The 18,930-nt window shown below is 37.8% G+C and overlaps 1 protein-coding gene across 2 annotated transcripts; it reads right to left on the bottom strand.

The window, feature by feature from the left end:
• Window positions 1-435: 435 nt before the first annotated feature.
• On the bottom strand, window positions 436-13,889 carry LOC148698027 (ubiquitin C-terminal hydrolase 12-like). Of its 2 annotated transcripts, none has more exons than XM_088691128.1 (14): window positions 13,601-13,889; window positions 13,208-13,277; window positions 12,758-12,908; window positions 12,525-12,682; window positions 11,755-12,020; window positions 11,442-11,660; window positions 11,255-11,363; window positions 11,056-11,171; window positions 4,004-4,102; window positions 3,108-3,217; window positions 2,263-2,337; window positions 1,323-1,401; window positions 1,085-1,231; window positions 436-723 (listed from the first exon to the last, which is right to left on the bottom strand). In XM_088691128.1, the coding sequence occupies exons 1-14, from the start codon at window positions 13,628-13,630 to the stop codon at window positions 577-579; spliced, it is 1,776 nt and encodes a 591-aa protein (XP_088547254.1). In that variant the 5' UTR covers window positions 13,631-13,889; the 3' UTR covers window positions 436-576. The 2 variants fall into 2 exon arrangements, with proteins under 2 accessions (XP_088547254.1, XP_088547255.1); XM_088691129.1 differs by having other exon boundaries at window positions 13,581-13,791.
• Window positions 13,890-18,930: the final 5,041 nt, after the last annotated feature.

The following is an 18,930-nucleotide window of genomic DNA, read 5'->3' as shown; positions in this document are numbered from 1 at the left end:
CAAAAGTTCCTCCGAAGGTCAAAGTTCTTGTGTGGCTAGTGGCTATTGGGAGGCTCAACACTTGTGATCAAATTCAAAGGAGAAGTCCTTTTATTTGCATCTCTCCCCATTGGTGCGGTTTGTGTAAAGCAAAGGAGGAAAGTGTTGATCACATTTTTCTTCATTGTTCTTACACGATTCAATTGTGGTGGAAATTGTTTCAGGAGGTTAGAGTAAGTTGGGTCATCCCAAAGGGTTGTTTCGAGCTTCTAAGCACTAATTTTGAGGCTCTAGGAATTGGGAGGAAAGCTAAAGCTTTGTGGGGTTGTCTGGTGTCGGCAGTTTTTTGGAACATTTGGTTGGAGCGTAACAAAAGAATTTTTGACAATTATACTGGCGTGGGGGTAGCAGATCTGTGGGGAAGAGTAAGATATTGGGCAGCCTTATGGGCTTCAGTTTCAAATGAATTTAAGAATTACTCTCTTTCACACATACTGTGGGATATGTTAGCAGTCGTAAAATGATTTTGGTTGAGGTTGTCCTACTTGTAATCTGATCCTTTGGAGAGATTTTCTTGTTCTGTTCTTGGTGGATTTCTTATCCACTTCTGTGTATTACATTTTTCTTTTTTAATAAACTGTTATAGTTTCTTCTCAAAAAAAAAAAAATAATAGTGTACAGGTGTGCTTCTGCCTTTTCTTTCTTCTTGTGCTCCTTTTCTTCTTGTTCCTTCTTTAATCTCTCCTGACACAAGTCAATGAATTTATTTAGAACTTATCTCCCATAAGGTAAAAGTATATTTGTTTTCCTTTGTATAAAAGTAACTCATAAATTAACCAAGTATGTCTAGAAAGCAGTTGATATGCCAAAATGTATGAACCAAACAAGCAAAGCATGACCTTATTTGTATCTCATTTATTTCTGATTCCAAGTTCAACAGAACTTGGATCATTAGAGGAATTTGATCTCAAACAACAGGACAATTGAGATCAGATCAGCATTGTTCAGAGGTTCATTCAAATACATCATCAAATGGAGAAAGTCACACGTCCAATTTCTTAAAATGAAAATACCCTAAAACTTGGCCTTAATAACAGGATCTCACCCTCAGATGTTCAGCAATGTCCTTTTCATCCACATTGCAGATTATTTTATCTCTGTCACTTTCCCGTATGTACACCAGCATGTATGCATTTGAATATTTCGTGAATTTGAAGGGAGTATTATTAAATCCAGGGTTTGTCTGCGGTAACTGTTAAAATAATAAGCAAATTATGAAAGAGGAAAAAAGTAAAAAGTAAAACATCGAGTCAATATTGCAGGCAGAAATTGGAAAAGCATACCTCTTCCTCACCACCATACTGCTCCTCTAGTGCCCTCTTTATATCTTCTTTTGTTACCCTCTCATCGTCAAATTTATACCTGTGAACAACATGCTTAATGACACGTGAAAATGAAAGATGCTTGATTGAAGATAAGTAGCAACCTCAGTTACTCGCATTCCCGGTATCCTATATGCATTTCTCAAAATTCAATCAAATTCTAGAATTAGCTTAAGTATACAACTTGGGATACATAATTGGCACAGTAACACACCAACTGAGATGCCTATTATGACCCAAGGCCTCAAAATATCTGCATGGCATAGTCATTTATTATGTTAGAATTACCTTATTTGTGGTACACTGGTAAATGTGAGTGTGGTATCTACTTATCGAGGAAATTGATATGCAGGTGATGTGCTTAGTTATAGATAGATTGATAGATAAATGGTACAACTACATCCATCTTCATACAGATAGACACTGCTAAAAATCAAACTACAGTTCACCCAGAAAGGAAACCAGATGCATAAACACAAAGACTTGATCACACAAAAAGATGAGAGATTGACAATACAACTATAGTGAGTCATTAATTGCCTTAAGATTCAAAGAATTCACAGATAAGGTCTCTTTTGTATTAGATAAGCTTCTTGTTTTTTCCCGCTTTTCTGAAGTGGTCCACTTGCCCAATTTTGAAATTTGGATTTCTACAGTTTATAAGCAATGAAATTGTCTCTTCTCAAAAGACAAATGTAGAAAAGGGTCCTCCTGATGCTTGGAAAGAAGATGAAATTTAAAATGTACAAGTATACATGTGTGCTTCCAGAGCTTCAAATAAACAATATGAAAACAACACTAGGGGGTTGATGCAGCAACGTAATGAGAACCAATCATAAGTTTTCCACACAAGCAAAACATGCGTGCACACTTGAGGGATAGATACAGAACTGATACATACCACTGATCAGAAAGTGTTGGCCTGATAAAGGCATAATAGTGTCCACCGTGCACCCCACCACTATGCACCAAAACACTGTAAAAACCATAAATGATAAGTACAATAGAAAAATCAACTACGAATCGAAGCTAATTCTTTTATGGGGAGATAAAAAATAGTTATCCTGAGTCTAAGGGAGACATAAAAATGCCTCAAAGTGTTCGTTTCTTCCAGAATAGCAATTTTTGTAAGAAACAAAATATTATTAACAGAAAATTATCAGCTATACATTATACGTTAACGAGCAGTATAAGACGGGAAAAAAAAGAACAAGAAGAAGAAAAAATAGAATAGGATAAAATGAACCATTTACACCCGAAAATGTAAAACGAGATGTAAAAGTGGCTTTTACAACTCAAATTTGCATCTCTTCATTGGAGATGCTCTTAGTATTATGAATCTCATGGATGAAGAGTTCAATGCCAATTTATTCCCCCACAAACAATATGCAACGAAAGTGAAATTCAGCACCCCTATCAGATGATATGCGTCGACCATAAAATCCTCACAGCAAAAATTGTGGCACCCTACCAACATTTATTAAAGGACGAAAATTTTTCTGTCCAGAAAAAGGAGATGCAGCTAAAAGAGCAAAGGGATTCCCCACAAAGCATGCATGAGGAATTTAGAATTCTTTCAATAACAAGAGCTACATAGAATCCTTCCCCAACTATATCAAGCACCAATAAGTGAACCTCATAAATATACTTATCACATAGAGGGATCACCAGAAAGCTTCCCTAGGACATTTAACTAAAGAAAGTGGTCTCTGATACATGACAAATAAGAATGATGCTGAAACATACCTGTGAAGTGTGTAAAGGTTGCGAACGCTCCTATCAGCTTCAGGTGATAAATATTTTCCATTCTCTCGATCAAGGTCAAGTTGCAACGGGAACTCATAACGATCATTAATCTACATAAAGAGAGCATAAAGAACTCTAATCTTTTATGTCGAGAAAAGAAATGCAGTCTCTCAGTCTTATGTGCTCAAATGCAAATCACATCACTCCAATCTCATCCGCAATAAACTATTAATAGACCAATATATAATGGCCCAATACACTTAAAAGTTCTGTGAATAATTAATAAACCAATCACTATGGGAAACTAGATGGGAGAAATAAAGGAACTCAAGCTATATTTGCCGGTGAGGAACCCATATATGAAAGACCAGTCTAATTATATTATCAGTTCAACTGGTAAAAATAATAAAAAGGGTCTTGCAAGTCAAATATCTGATAATATGAACCAGTAATGGCCAGATCACAGGACACGCAAATGTAAGGATATCCTTAATGCAAACACAACACGGGTCCTTACCATTTTTTATCTACACTTCGATCCATATTGGCTTAATTGACTGAAAGTGAAACTTCCGGTTAAATCTAATTTACTCATTTGTATTCTTTCGTTAGCATTCATACCGAACACACCATATCAAGTAAAATATGCACTGATTGTGGATAAATGGATATATTGAGCCATTAAATACAAACAACAATTTCCCATCTTCATTTTCAAACAATTATTTGGACACAATAGTAATGGATAAACTATAATGACATTCATGGTAATCATGCATAAAAAACAGTCACAATGGCATGTAATATAAAGTTTTTTTTTTAAAGATGTTATGTGGAATAAGGCTTGGTTGTTGTTGTAAAAAGAAGATGTTATAAGAAGCTTATTGAGTTCCAACCTTCACCATTGTGTCCCGCATGAAGTCGTACTCAAATCGTTTCAGCTGAAGTTGAAGCACAGGGGGGAAGTCAATGAACAGAACACCTTTCTTGGCATCCTGAAATGATTCCACAAAGTCCGAAACGATCATCCAACAAGTATGCCAATATAACAATTTTTTTTCTTATAAACAGCCAAAAACAAACCGCAACAAACTGAAGAAATAATCACACTTGTGGCCAAAGCAAGCCAACTATTAGAAATGGAACTTTACAGTCCCTCCACAAAACAAAAGACAAAGGTAGATTTAGCATGGCAAAGAGAGAGAGGAACAATAAATAGGAAAGAGGTAGACAACAGGAGGGAACCAAGGAAAAGAAAAAAATCGAACATAACTGCCCACCAAATCATTTTTATCAGTTTTTACAACTTTCCAAGATGAGATCCGCTTTTACAAGTCCTATTGGATTTTACAGAGCAATTTTGATATATCTAAGGGAAACCAACTGGTTTGAAACGACCGTCAGTTTCTTTTGAACACCCCTAATATCATGTACAGCTAGGAAAAATGAATACCTATTTCTGTGTCTTTATTCGAACTTTTTTTATGCGAAACAAACTTTTATTACAGATTAAAACAATACAACAGTAAACAAGATCTCTCTAAATTACAAGACAGAGGCTTTCAAGTTCTGAGAAACAACATTAAAGAGCGACCCCAAGTCAACAAGGCTCCCTACTTTGCGAGGGTCTATCGTGTTAGATTTTTTCAGCCCATGATAAGTTGTCCTAAGTCTATAAGGAATTATTTTGTTTTCCCAATTGGAGGTAGTTTCTCAATTGGAGTAGGATTCATAACTAGATTCCAATTAGGATTAATAATCCTTATTGAAGAAGACCTTTATTTTGTCTATAATAAGGGGCTATTGTACTAGTTTTGAATTGGAAGGGAGCAAAACAATAAATTGTATACCGCTCAAGGGGTTAGAGTGAGAGAATATTGTAAAGTGTGTGCGAGAGAAGAGAAAAGAGATAGTGTATTTCTTCTTCTTGTTCTTTCAGGTTTTTCATCAAGTCCTAGTTCTAGAGATTTGGCAAGATTATTGGTTGTACTCATTATTGATGTAGTGAAATACTATTGTTGCTGGCCCGTGGACGTAGGCACATATTGCCGAACCACGTAAATTCTTGGTGTTATTTATCTTGGTTATTTGTTTTCGATTTCCGGAGTTTGTTCTATTTTTCCCATTCTTAAACGCAATATTCTCAACAAGTGGTATCAAAGCCAGGTTTGGTTGATATTGTTTAGAATGGAAGGTGCAACCCACTTTAATTGGATTACATGGAAATCAAGAGGAGGACATGCTTTACTGAAGGTGTTAAGAGCAAGCCAACAAGTATGTCTGATGCTGATTGGACCAAGATAAAGATAAGTGATGTTTTCTGGCAAAGAAGTTTATAATTGCCTTTGCCAATGATGATGGTAGTTCGATCAGGGGGAGCTTGGTTATGGGTAATTTGATCAGGGGGAGTCTAGTCATGAAAAGTTTGATCAATGGGAGTTTGGTCAAGAGGAGCAATCCTATTTTTTGGTATACCTTCCTCATGGTCTGGAGGGGGAGATTGTTAGGTTTTTCCAACCCATGATAAGTTGTCCTAAGTCTATAAGGAATTATAGTCTTAGAGGATTACATTGTTTTCCCAATTGGAGTTGTTTACCCAATTGGAGTTAGTTTCTCAATTGGAGTAGGATTCATAACTAGATTCCAATTAGGATTAATAATCCTTATTGAAGAAGACCTTTATTATGTCTATATAAAGGGGCTATTGTACTAGTTTTGAATTGGAAGGGAGCAAAACAATAAATTGTATACCGCTCAAGGGATTAGAGTGAGAGAATATTGTGAAGTGTGTGCGAGACAAAAGAAAAGAGATAGTGTATTTCTTCTTCTTGTTCTTTCAGGTTTTTAGTCAAGTCCTAGTTCTAGAGACTTGGCAAGATTATTGGTTGTACTCATTATTGATGTAGTGAAATACTATTGTTGTTGTCCCGTGGACATTGGTACATATTGCCGATCCACGTAAATTCTTGGTGTTATTTATCTTGGTTATTTGTTTTCAATTTTCGGAGTTTGTTCTATTTTTCCCTTTCTTAAATGCGATATTCTCAACATATTGTACGCAACTCTTGATTTGCAAAGAGGCTGTTTCCACAACTCGTACCCATGACCTTTTAGTCAAAAAGGAGCACCTTTCTGAGAAACAACATAAAACAAATAATTACAGGACGGAGGCTTTCCATTTGACCAAATAACAGAAAATGAGATCTCTCTGAATTCCAAAGCTAGAGCGCCACAAAGAAGTCCAACAACATGCCCTTTCCCATAAGTATTCCACCTCCTCACCACAATATTCTCCAAATTTCGGCTTTTCCTATCCACCCAAAAAAATTGCCATCACAACACACCTCCCTAGCACTAACCCCCTTTTCTTTCCATAAAAAAACTTAAGCTTTTTACATAATAACTTATTAGATGACACTGGAATGGACCAACATAATCCTACCTCCTAATTAACCAACCCCACAAAGAAAAAGCTACTAAACAGAGCAACAATAAATGATCCAAAGTTGCAAAATTTTCGGAGCCTTTCTACACAATACACCAATGGAAAGAAAAAGAAACAAAGGGTTTGTTGGGTTTTTTCCAGCCCACGATAAGTTGTCCTAAGTCTATTGGGAATTAATAGTCTTCGAGGATTAAATTGTTTTCCCAATTGGAGTTAGTTTCTCAATTGGTGTAGGTTTTATAACTAGTTTCCAATTAGGATTAATAATCCTTATTGAAGAAGACCTTTATTATGTCTATATAAAGGGGCTATCATACTAGTTTTGAAAAAAGGGGCAAAGTGTGTGCAAGAGAAAAGAAAAGAGATAGTGTATTTCTTGTTCTTGTTCTTTATAGGTTTTTCGTGAAGTCCTAGTTCTAGAGATTTGGCAAGATTATTGGTTGTACTCATTATTGATATAGTGAAAGATTGTTGTTGTTGTCCCATGGACGTAGGCAATATATTGCCAAACCACGTAAATTCTTGGTGTTATTTATCTTGGTTATTTGTGTTTCGATTTCCAGAGTTTGTTCTTGTTTTTCCCATTCTTAAACGTGATATTCTCAACAAGTGGTATCAGAGCCAAGTTTGGTTGATATCCGTTTAGAATGGAGGGTGCAATTAAGATGAAACTCACCCACTCCAACTGGGTTACGTGGAAATCAAGAATGGAGGACATGCTTTATTGTAAAGATCTCCATGAGCCAATTGAAGGTATTAATAGCAAGCCAGCAAATATGTCTGATGCCAATTGGACCAAGATGAATCGTAAAACTATTGGTACGATTAGACAATGGGTGGATCAGAGCATCTATCACCATGTGTCTAAAGAAACTGATGCGCAAGCTCTTTGGAAGAAGTTAGAATCCCTCTTTGAGAAGAAGACCGCTGCCAAGAAAGCATTCCTTATCAAAGAGCTTGTCCACATGAAGTATGCGGAAGATGTTAGTGTAACCGAGCACTTGAACAACTTTCAGAACGTGATCAAGCAGGTAGCCACTATGGGTTTGAATATTGAAGAAGAGCTGCTAGCACTTTTATTGCTAGGATCCTTGCCAGATAGTTGGGAAACCTTCGTCGTAACTGTAAGCAATTCGGCTTCTAATGGTGTACTGTCGATGGATGTTGTTAAGGATAGCATGTTTAATGAAGAAACAAGGAGAAAAGTTTCAGGTGCAGGCGCTGGACAACTCTTTGTCATAGAGAAAAGAGGCAAAAATTCTGGTGAGACGAGATTCAATGGTGACTGCCACTATTGTGGGAAAAAGGGTCACATGAAGAAACATTGTCGTAAATGGAAAAATGAACAAAAGGATGGGAACAATATTGCAAGTGTTGTGACCTACGATGAAGAGCTTCCTTAATGCAGATGATTGATGGTTTTATGGCAAAGAAGTCTATAATTGCCTTTGCCAATGACAATGGGTATTGCGATAAAGGGAAGCCTGGTCAAGAGAAGTCTAATCAAGAGGGTCTTGATTAATGAGTAGTTCGATCGGGGGAGCTTGGTTATGGGTAATTCGATCAGGGGGAGTCTGGTCATGAAAAGTTCGATCAATGGGAGTTTGGTCAAGAGGAGCAATCCTATTTTGGTATACCTTTCGCATGGTCTGGAGGGGGAGATTGTTGGATTTTTTGAGCCCATGATAAGTTGTCCTAAGTCTATTGGGAATTAATAGTCTTAGAGGATTAAATTGATTTCCCAATTGGATTTTTCCAGCCCATGATAAGTTGTCCTAAGTCTATTGGGAATTAATAGTCTTAGAGGATTAAATTGATTTCCCAATTGGAGTTGTTTTCCCAATTGGAGTTGGTTACCCAATTGGAGTTGGTTTACTCAATTGGAGTTAGTTTCTCAATTGGTGTAGGTTTTATAACTAGTTTCCAATTAGGATTAATAATCCTTATTGAAGAAGACCTTTATTATGTCTATATAAAGGGGCTATCGTACTAGTTTTGAAAAAAAGGGGCAAAGTGTGTGCGAGAGAAAAGAAAAGAGATAGTGTATTTCTTGTTCTTATTCTTTCAGGTTTTTCGTCAAGTCCTAGTTCTAGAGATTTGGCAAGATTATTGGTTGTACTCTTTATTGATATAGTGAAAGATTGTTGTTGTTGTCCTGTGGACGTAGGCACATATTGCCGAACCACGTAAATTCTTCGTGTTATTTATCTTGGTTATTTGTTTTTTGATTTCCTGAGTTTGTTCTTGTTTTTCCCATTCTTAAACACGATATTCTCAACAGGTTGCCTTATTTCCAATTAATCATAGGTGTTTAACTTACCATGAAAAGTTCCAAGCTAAGACTTGCACCCTTGGAGGAACTTTGGCTTTCCAAACTACAAGAGATGGAGCCGGGATATCCGAAAGGTGTATTGGGAGTGACTTAGAATACGCCACAGAATGTTCCAATTTCCACACTCTCCTGTTCGCTTTATGAGGGACGAGGGAAACTGATTCTAGAGTTGCAACAACAACAACTCAAAACCTGTATCCCCAACCCATCCGTCTTACCAAAACCTCACTTTAAACTGTGCCCTTTAGAAATATATGTCCATGGGCAGCAACTTTTATCTCTTGCCACAAACTTAAGATCCCACCAAATCAAATAAACCATATTTCTGAATTTGTTTTATACCCTTACAGCTGCCAAGAACAATCCAGTATTTTAGTTCGTTATACCCATAGTATAATAACTCGTTAAATTTCCAAAACCCTGAAGGTTTATGAACTTGGATTGTGTAGAATACAGCCATTCCAGCAATCAGGAAAATAAGTTTAACAGCTGCCAACCTATTTCTTCCTCTCCCTCAAATTTAACACCTATTACCACGCCTCAATCTTATTCATCAATTTGAAGGGCCTATGAATGCCCAACCCTTGCGACTTTTGCTTTTCATAATTTTCGTCTCTTCTTTAGATTTAAAAAAAAAAATCACCTATTCACCATCCATTTGCAATCACCTAGTCACCATCCATTTGCAATCATCTTTTCTCTGTCTGCCTCAGGTTAACACCTTCAACTGGCTCATGGAGATCTTTACAATAAAGCATGTCCTCCATTATACTTCCACGTAACCCAGTTGGATGAAGTACACACATGCTTTCTCCAGGACCTTGTTTTCAATATACTTCCATGACTCACAATTAACCCATCACAAAGAATAAACAAACAACCAAAACACCACACACAAAAGAAAATGCACACCATGAACACAAAGAATTATAGTTCTTCGGCCAAAACTTGCCTATGTCCACTCCGGTGATTACCGAGATATTTCACTAGCATGCAAGCCTCTTTGTTTTACAATAAAACCCCCTTTGCTGTCACAAACCCTAGGTTTTAATATCTCTCATCCGGTCACCCTTCACTCTCTCAAAGTGTTTCGCTCTGCCGTTCGTGTGAATATTCAACCCACAACAAGCCTTTTTATAGTACATAGACTGATGGTTACATGCCTATTTTCTGATTAAGTTTCCTATTCTATATGGAATTGGACAGTAAACTTTCTTCCCTATTCTATATGGAAAAGGAAAGTACAATTTTTTTCATATTCTAAATGGAATAGGAAAGTACACTTTCTTCCTTTTCCAATTAGGCTTCTAGGATTCGTCATCTAAATTGTACTAGGAAACTTAATTCTTTCCTAATCCTTTTAGGACAAGAATCTGTGCACCATTAGTTTCCCTCATATAATCCTAAAAAAAAAAAAATAGTTCACTAACAATTGATTAGCCAATTCCTAACGTTGGAACAGGTGAGTAATTTCATCATGGTGCTAAGTGCACCCTCCATTCTAAATGGATATCAACCAAACGAGGCTCTGATACCAATTGTTGTGAATATTGCGTTTTAACGAACAAAACTTGAAAATCAAAAAACAAAACAACCAAGACAAATCACACCAAGAATTACCGTGGTTCGGCTATATGTGCGTATGTCCACGGGGCAGCAACAACAATCTTTCACTATATCCATAGCGAGTACATCGAATAATCTTGCCAAGCCTCTAGGATTAAACATGACAAATAACTTAAAAGAACAAGAACAAGGAACAAAAAATACACCCATATCTCTTTTCTTTTCTCTCGTACACACTTTGCCCTTACAATATTCTCTCACTCTAACTCCTTTGAGTGGTATAAGTTACACATTGCCCTTACAATATTCTCTCACTCTAACTCCTTGAGTAGCATACACCTTACTGTTTTGCTCCAATTTAAAACTAGTGCAATAGCTCCTTTATATTGACATAATAAAGGTCGTCTTCAATAAGGATTGCTAATCCTAATTGATATCTAGTTATGAATCCTTCTCCAATTGAGAAACCAACTCCAATTGGGAAAATAATTCCAATTGGGTAAATAATTTAATCCTCTAAGGCTATAATTCCTAATAGACTTGGGACAACTCATGCAAAATTGCACCAATTATCCGCACCCTGAAAAATGACTAGAGTTACCAACCTGTAATCCATACTGTTCAGCATGATACTTGTTATCACCCTCAAGACGTTCCACTTCAACATACTTATCAAAAGAAGCATAAACATCACGACAGCCTTTGACGTCAAGCTGAAGGTCTGCCAGGCACATATTAAAAAATGTTAGCATTATGCAAAGAAGTATAAACATGGGAGAACTCAAAACAGAAACAATGTAGTACCATAAAATGATTCCTTTCTTGTAGATTTGTAGTCCACGTTGATACATTCAATGTAGTTCATATGGTGTCCTTCAAATAACTTCTGTATAGTTCCCTCTACAACAGTTCCCTAGTAACAGGAAAAACAGTAAAACTTTTCATTAAGTATTTTGAAAATTCATCAAACTAAGTTAAGTTAGAATCTTACCTTCATTTTATCCTCAAGTTTTTCACACAAAACTCTATTGAGTTCTTGTACATCATGCTGCATAAATGAATCATATGTGTCCCATCCAAAAGACTTTGTCAGCTCTTTGGTTGCCACACTGTTGTCACTGTACTGGAGCTTGTAAAATAGACTCTGAAGAGCCAATGGTATGCTTTGCGACGGCAAATCATTCTCAGTTGTGGGCATATGGTAAACAGCCTGAAAAATAAATCCAAGAAATTTTTTTCCTCACGGATCTCTAAACAAATAAGTTAGCATGAGGCAGAAGAAAAAAATGTCGGCAGCTGCTAACCTTTCTGAAATAAGGAATATGATACAGAGTCTGGAGGAGGGAGTTCATGTAGCACGTTGCTCCTTGGTTCTTAAGCCCCACATAACCTGTCTCCTTTTTTGAGTCATATGTCCAGTAATCTACAACCCTACGAACGAGAACCTCGGCTTCAACTATAATCGTATCATTTACAAGATACCCTCTACTGGGATCGTAAAGTTCACTGAGAGGCATAAAGGATGTAAAACCCCAATCACTTTCTCGCGCATTGAACTGATGTTGTGTGTCTGTATCACACAAATACATTGAGTTAAAAATCTATAAACACATTATCGTTTAATTTTGCAGGTTCTTGTCAGTGAGTATACAAAATGTCAGAACCAGCTTAAAGAAGTGGTAAAAGACTATTGAATTTCTAAATCACATGAGCTGAAATCACCAAGTACCAGACGCAAACCAAAAGGCCAAACATAGATAAGTTAGACATTCTGAATTTCCCAATGACATAATGCACTCCTCACAACGAAGTAATCTACTGGACCAAAACTTTCATTGGGCCCCAATACTTGTAATGAACCATGAACGATTTCTCTCCTACCAGATCCACTTATTTTCATCAACATACCATTTTTTGCTACAATCTTGATTTCCACATTTAAATGCACACCCGTTCTAATAGATAGAGAATCACACTAACGTCATAGATTAAGGCCGGAGATTCTTATATGTCAAATGATCTAATTTGAAATTTAATAAGCAGTGGAAGAGTAGAAGAATCTCCAAGGTGTTACCTTTTCGTACCGAATACTTGTTATGAATTTGATTGATAACCCCCAAGCTAAATTGTGCATATCTACTCCACCCATATGGCAAACTTGAAAAATCCGCAACATCCAAATACATAGACAAATGATCCACATTATTTCCCTTTGGAAAAATAAGCACGCGCCTGCCAAGGAAAAGCAAAGAGGAACGTATCAGAGCAAGTGACGATGTAAAACAAAGAGAGAGAAATGACCAGTACCATTTGTAGCCGCCAACAACAAATACATCTGAATAATGCTTCTTTGTATTCATCCTAGTAAAGTTGTCAATTCTCCATGTGAATCTTGATGATGGAGGATCCTCCACTGGCTGGTTCTCCACATTATTAGCAGTTTCAGGTTGTGCAACAACTAATAATTTGCAAAGGAACAAAAATAAATACATAAATACGTTACAAATTTTTCATGCTGTTAGTTGTTGAAATAACAGTACTGTGAGAAATCAAAAAAACTAAACTCAAAAGATCTATTTCAGTATCCAACAGTGCAGAACATGTATACATGAATCTTCTTGGATGGATACTTTATGAGCACTTCCTTACAGTTTTGCTTTCAGAAGCAAGAAAATAATCTTAGTCAACACAACCACGTGTCAGATAATCGAAACACCAAAATTACTGGGAATGGACAAGCTGTACAGATCATAATACCTTCCATGGGCTGGTGATTGTTTTCGGGCAAATCCGAATGCGGGACAAGCATCTCCTCGTCCTCTGGTTGCTGAAACAAACACACAAGTGTGACAAAGAATTTTGAGCATTTTCCAAAAGCAAACCCTTATTATTGTTTCCAACAGAACCCTAAATTTCAAACAGCAATGGATAGAATCATAGACATACTATAGAAAATTGGAAACCAAAGCCCTAAACAACCCCAAATTTCAATTTGAGTTCTGGAAAAAAAACCCCAAATTACAATAATCTTATGAACTAAATACAAATTTGAACCAAAGACCACCTCTGCTATCGGCATATACACCTACACACGCATATGCAAACACCAAACACATAGATGAATGCATACTTAGAGAGAGAGGCGCATACATCAATAGGGGCAGGCGTCATGACTGTCATGGTTGAATGAAGCTGTGGAATGAGATATGGGAACAGCACAGAGAGAGGTAAGAGAGAGAGAAAGAGAGAGAGAGAGTAAAGGGTTGCAGTAAGAGAATAGAAGTGCAAAGTGGCGATCACCAGAAGCTGGTCGAGGAGAGAGAGGGCGGGTGGGGTGGTGTAAGGGAAGAGAGAGACGGTGTTTTTGGTAAATCAACCGACGGGGAACATGGGCCATGCGACGAGCTAGATATGCATTGGGCTTAACCACCAAATAAACAAGTACAAGAAACCACACTATTGACAACTTTATTGACTAATTTGTAAGTGTATTTAATGAAATTTATTTTAGGTTTCGGAAGCATTTTAAGTTTTTTTTTTTTTTTTTAACTATGAATTGATTTTAAAACATTTTATCAAAACACGCTTCCAATTATTTTAAAAACACTTATAAATGAGTTATATCTTGTCGGAAATTTTTTATAGATGCAAGGCTAAAAAAGAATTTTGACCTTCCTTTCAAAATGAAAAATTTTAGTTAACTCGTATAACCTCACGCTACATCAAACTTTGAATATAAATTGTCTTTTTCCCCGTATGACATAGCTATCATCAATACAAGGTGAAATCAACAATAAAACAAAAATTTATCAATAAAATCACACTCAATAATTAAAACCCTTACCATCACGTAATCATTTTCTATGTTCTATTATGGCCAAAATTCTATACTTGAGATTAGACAAAAAGTTATTTTTCTTTTTGTTTGTATGTATGTTCTGATATGTATGTATGTAGGGTGGGCACGTGCTAGACCGAGCCCAACTTGAAGGGACAAGACCAAATTTGTTTTAAAATGAAACGGGCTGGGTCGGACCGGATATAGCAATTTTCATCATTGGAACCGAACTTGAAACTGACCGGTTAAGGTCGGGTACACAAGTCCAATCACTTTTATTTTTTCCCCAAAAACAAATTATTATTAATATTAACTGTAAACACGAAAAATTCCTGAAACAAGAGACAAGAATACGTGTACAAAATATATTTTATGTTTAATGATTTTGGGGTTACAATCTCTTTGTAATTTGATCATCTGATTCTATCTTCGTAGGGTGTAGGTTTGTGGATGAGCTGTTGATCCAAAGGGCCGTCGGGGCTTGATCTAGGGATGAACAGTTGATGAACGGATCTTCGAGGGCTTTTGAGCTTGATCTTGAAGACTGGGTGTATGGATTTCTTCAAGGGGCCGTCGGGGCTTGATCTTGAGGGTTGATGGATGAGCGGATCTTCAAGGGCTTTTGGGCTTAATCTTGAAGACTGAGTGTATGGATTTCTTCAAGAGGCCGTCGGGGCTTGATCTTGAGGGTTGATGGACGAGCGGATCTTCAAGGGCTTTTGGGCCTAATCTTGAAGACTGATTGGATGTGTGGATTTGTTGAGGTTGTTGATCCAAAGGGCCGTTGGGGCTTGATCTTAGGACGAACGGATGATGAACACTTTCTTCAAGGGGCCGTCGGGGCTTGATCTTGAGTCGGTGGAAGTTCTTCAAGGGCCGTTGGGGCTTGATTTTGAAGAAAGATTTGACGAAGAACGAAGATAACTTTCTTGGTCCTTCGAGATTTGCTTGAGAGCTTTAGAGTTTCAAGGCTTCAAGGTTTTGGTGTGATGTGAATTCCCTTCTTTCTTTTTTTTCTTCCTTTCTTTTCTTTTCTTCTTCCTTCTTCCTTCTTTCCCTTCTTCCTTTCTTTCTTTCTTTCGAAATGAATGCCTTGGCCTCCTATTTATAGAATTCCAAAACTTGATTTTTGGATTTAAATAATCAGATGAAATAAATCATTTCTGCCAGATATTGACACGTGTCCTATTTGATGACCTTTCCAATTTATTTCGATTTTTCGTTGAGTCACACGCTACATGTAAAATTTATGTGACACGTAAGCGTTGAAATTTTAATTATTGGTTAACATTCATTTCACCGAAATTTCGATGTCTACATTAACATCTTCTTGGCTGCAGGCTGTAGTACAAAGCAACACAGAAGCACAACATGGAATGCAAAAATGAAGCTAGATTTCAGAAACTTAGGCCATCTCCAATCGAAGAGTCCAGAGGGTCAAAGGACCGAAAATAGCTCGAAAACCATCTCCAACTGAGGGCCAAGCCAAAAAGGCTCGTGGGCCCTACTGGACAAAAAAGGGCTAACCGGCTAGCCCAAAGGAACCAGCCAGCCAACCCCGAGCTAGGCCTCAAATTCAAAACCAACGGCTAATTGACGTCAGTTAAATTTTTTTTTTTTTTTGGGCCAAAATTTTCTAAAAAAATATTTAATTATGGGTTTAGATTTTTTGGGCCGAGAAAGGTGATTTGGTCGAAGTTGGGGTGTTCATTTTATAATCATGTTTCCTTGCTCATTCATCTCCCATAACTGATGTGGGACATTATAATGGGTGTAGTTATAGTTGTAGTTCATTTCATAAGCATGTTCCTTTCACAATTTATTTTAAATATTTAATTATATTACATTTAATTTGTTGTAGTAGTAGTTTTTAAATTTAAGTTGTTGTAGTTTTTAAATTTAAATAATAAATTATATTTGACCCTATGTGACACACCCCGACCGAGATCAGGGCGTGCTGGCCGTCACATGGAGGTGACGTAACCATGTGCACGTGTGGAAGCTAATAAAGTAGTAATATAAAAAGTACGAATAATTAAAATCTAGCATACAAAGTACTAAAAACAAGTGCTAGCGTAAGTGAGATGCTAAGTTCAGAGCATTAAGTCCACAGCAGTCCAAAAGAAAATGATACGACAATAGTACACCCGAGGGTGACCCTACGCTGGTGAGTGTCTGTCAGAAATGCCGGGAAAACCCTCTGGGAAACCACCGAACCTGCTAATCAACTATAACCTGGAGGGGCGCAAAACAAAAGCGTGAGTGGGCAAAAACAAAGCTTTTCTAAAACCATTTAGTAAAATACATTCTAACCCCTCGCCGTAAAACCTGTATACTTCCCAGAAAATAAACATATGTACGTATGTATATAGATATGCCAATCATACTCAAGAGTATGCCATGTTGAAACCTCATAATGAAATGCAAGTGCTCAGGTATAAATCATAACAATAACATATAATCTGGCAGCCGGAGTCACCTAACGTGACATGTACGGCTGCATGTAGAGCTCAAATCTCAAACTCAATAACTGAACCTGCCCACAAGTCGGAACCACCTAAAGTGGTCTGTACGACAGGCCTGGGTGTAACATGTATATACGCTCTAGTGCTACGATCACGTGAAGGCTGTGCGAATAATCGCGGGTCACCTACGAGTCGGAACCACCTAATGTGGTCTGTACGACAGGACTGTGCACCTAACTTGGATCCAAGCTGAGCGTGTGGTGCGGGAGGTGAACATCACGTGAAGGACTGTGCCCTACTCTGGGCGGGAGCACTAACACCGGGGTGCAGGTTATGAGCTCTCTAAGTATCTCAAACCACTACTGAATGTAAATATGGATAACACTTACCTGGTACTTACCTGTGCGTCCACAGCACCCAATATGCATATGTATATATATATGCAACTACTAACGTAACCAACGATGCATGAATAACGATAATGTAATGCATGGCATATGACTAATAAACATTAAATCAATTTCTGGGAAAAAAATATAGTATATAGGTATATACGGAAAACCAAAAGCCCACTCACTGGTAAGTAGAAGGGTCGTAGCCCCCCTGTCTCGAGTGACCACGCTCGTCCTCGGGATACGTATCACCTATATGCGAAACAACTACAAAAACGTTAATTTTTAAAGCACATAACCAACTTCTCGTAATAACTTCTCATACACTGCTCAAATTGGACAAATGAATATACTAACGTGCTCTACACAACCTCAGGAACACACCCAAATTTTTAGAAAAATTTTCCATTGCCGCACGCGCCGGCCAAGGCATAGCCACACGCGCCGGCCACGCGCAGGCACGTGCCTGACACGCTGACGGCGTCAACTGACGCCGTAAGGAATATTCCGTTAGTTCTAACGGATTCCGTTAACGACGTCAGGAATATTCGGTCAGACTTGACGGAATATTCCGTCTCCTTCCCCGGCGAACCTCCGGTGCCGTCGCCGGCGCCGGAAAATCGCGAAAACTGTAAACTTCGATATCTCTTCCAATTCTCAACCAAAATTCATAATTTTTGCACCAAAATGAAGCCTAGGACTAGGGGAACACAACCATACAACATTTAAGGGTTAAAAACTAGGGAATCTCACCTGTCACCACACTCCAATTCCGGCCAACTTCGAATACGGCGATCCCGACGTCCAATTCCGTCAAACGAACTACTCTGAGACTCCTTGGGACCTCACTAAGCTACCTACGAGCTTCATTTTCCCTAAAACGTGAGAAATTACGTTTGCATGAATATTACCCCAAATCGGACTTCGTGAAATCGACGTGAAAACGGTGGTTTTCTTACCTGAAAATGGTACAGCTACACTCCTCCCAGCCTCACGAGCTCGAATGTGACCTTGGTTTCCTCGATCTGTGGGTGTTTGATGGGTTTTGGGTGGTGTCCGTACGTATATGGTGAAAGGGAAGGGAAATGGGGCTTGGGACAGGTGCAGAGAAACAAAGAGAAATGTGGTGGTGTGTGGGAATATGTGTGTGGCTCCAAACATGCCAACAAAACCCCAAAACAAACAATAAACGTAAGGAAATCGAACTAGGGGCAAATTCGTCAATTCAAACGTACGTTACAAAGATTTTGGGACGGGCTGTCACACTATGGCCATTTGGCCCTCGGTTGGAGATGGTTTTTTATCACAGGGCTATGTTTGGCCTATGGCCCTTGGCCTCTCGGTTTGAGATGGTAAGAAATATGGCCATGCACTATTCATTAAAATATTAATTTCTTGAAGGGCCAGAAGGCTAAAATGTGACAACGTCCCTAATTTTACGTTTTTATTCATTTTAAAAGCGTGAATTTACGAAAATGCCCTAGAGGCAAGGACTTTGACTTCCGTTGACCATCAATTTGAGATATGTGGGACTTATTCTTTTAGCATATCCTCGTAGTACTCGTTAGTACGAACGCATAGGCGAAAACCGTTTGCGAGTCCGGATTATAACGGTATAGTTACAGACGTTCGAAATTGGTTATTCAAGGTTTAGTTTTAATTAAATTAAATCCCCACCTTGTGGGGTGAAGCCCAATCAGATGTTAGGCACATTAAAGGGGACCAATTAGCTACAAGGTAAAGGGGACCAATAAAATAAAAAAATAAAAAAATAAAAAGGAGAAA

The sequence above is a fragment of the Pyrus communis genome, chromosome 3 (genome assembly GCF_041283825.1).
Source record: "Pyrus communis isolate YQ-2024b chromosome 3, ASM4128382v1, whole genome shotgun sequence".
NCBI classification, from domain to species: Eukaryota; Viridiplantae; Streptophyta; class Magnoliopsida; order Rosales; family Rosaceae; genus Pyrus; species Pyrus communis.
This window is presented reverse-complemented; position numbering and strand designations above follow the sequence as displayed.

Excerpts from the sequence above, each read along its gene's own strand:
- LOC148698027 (XM_088691128.1), bottom strand. The coding sequence starts at position 13,630 with ATGACAGTCATGACGCCTGCCCCTATTGAT. Across the intron at positions 13,278-13,600 it reads TGACGCCTGCCCCTATTGAT|CAACCAGAGGACGAGGAGAT; the intron begins GTATGCGCCTCT and ends TGTTTGTTTCAG. Across the intron at positions 1,402-2,262 it reads CCAACACTTTCTGATCAGTG|GTATAAATTTGACGATGAGA; the intron begins GTATGTATCAGT and ends TGTTGTTCACAG.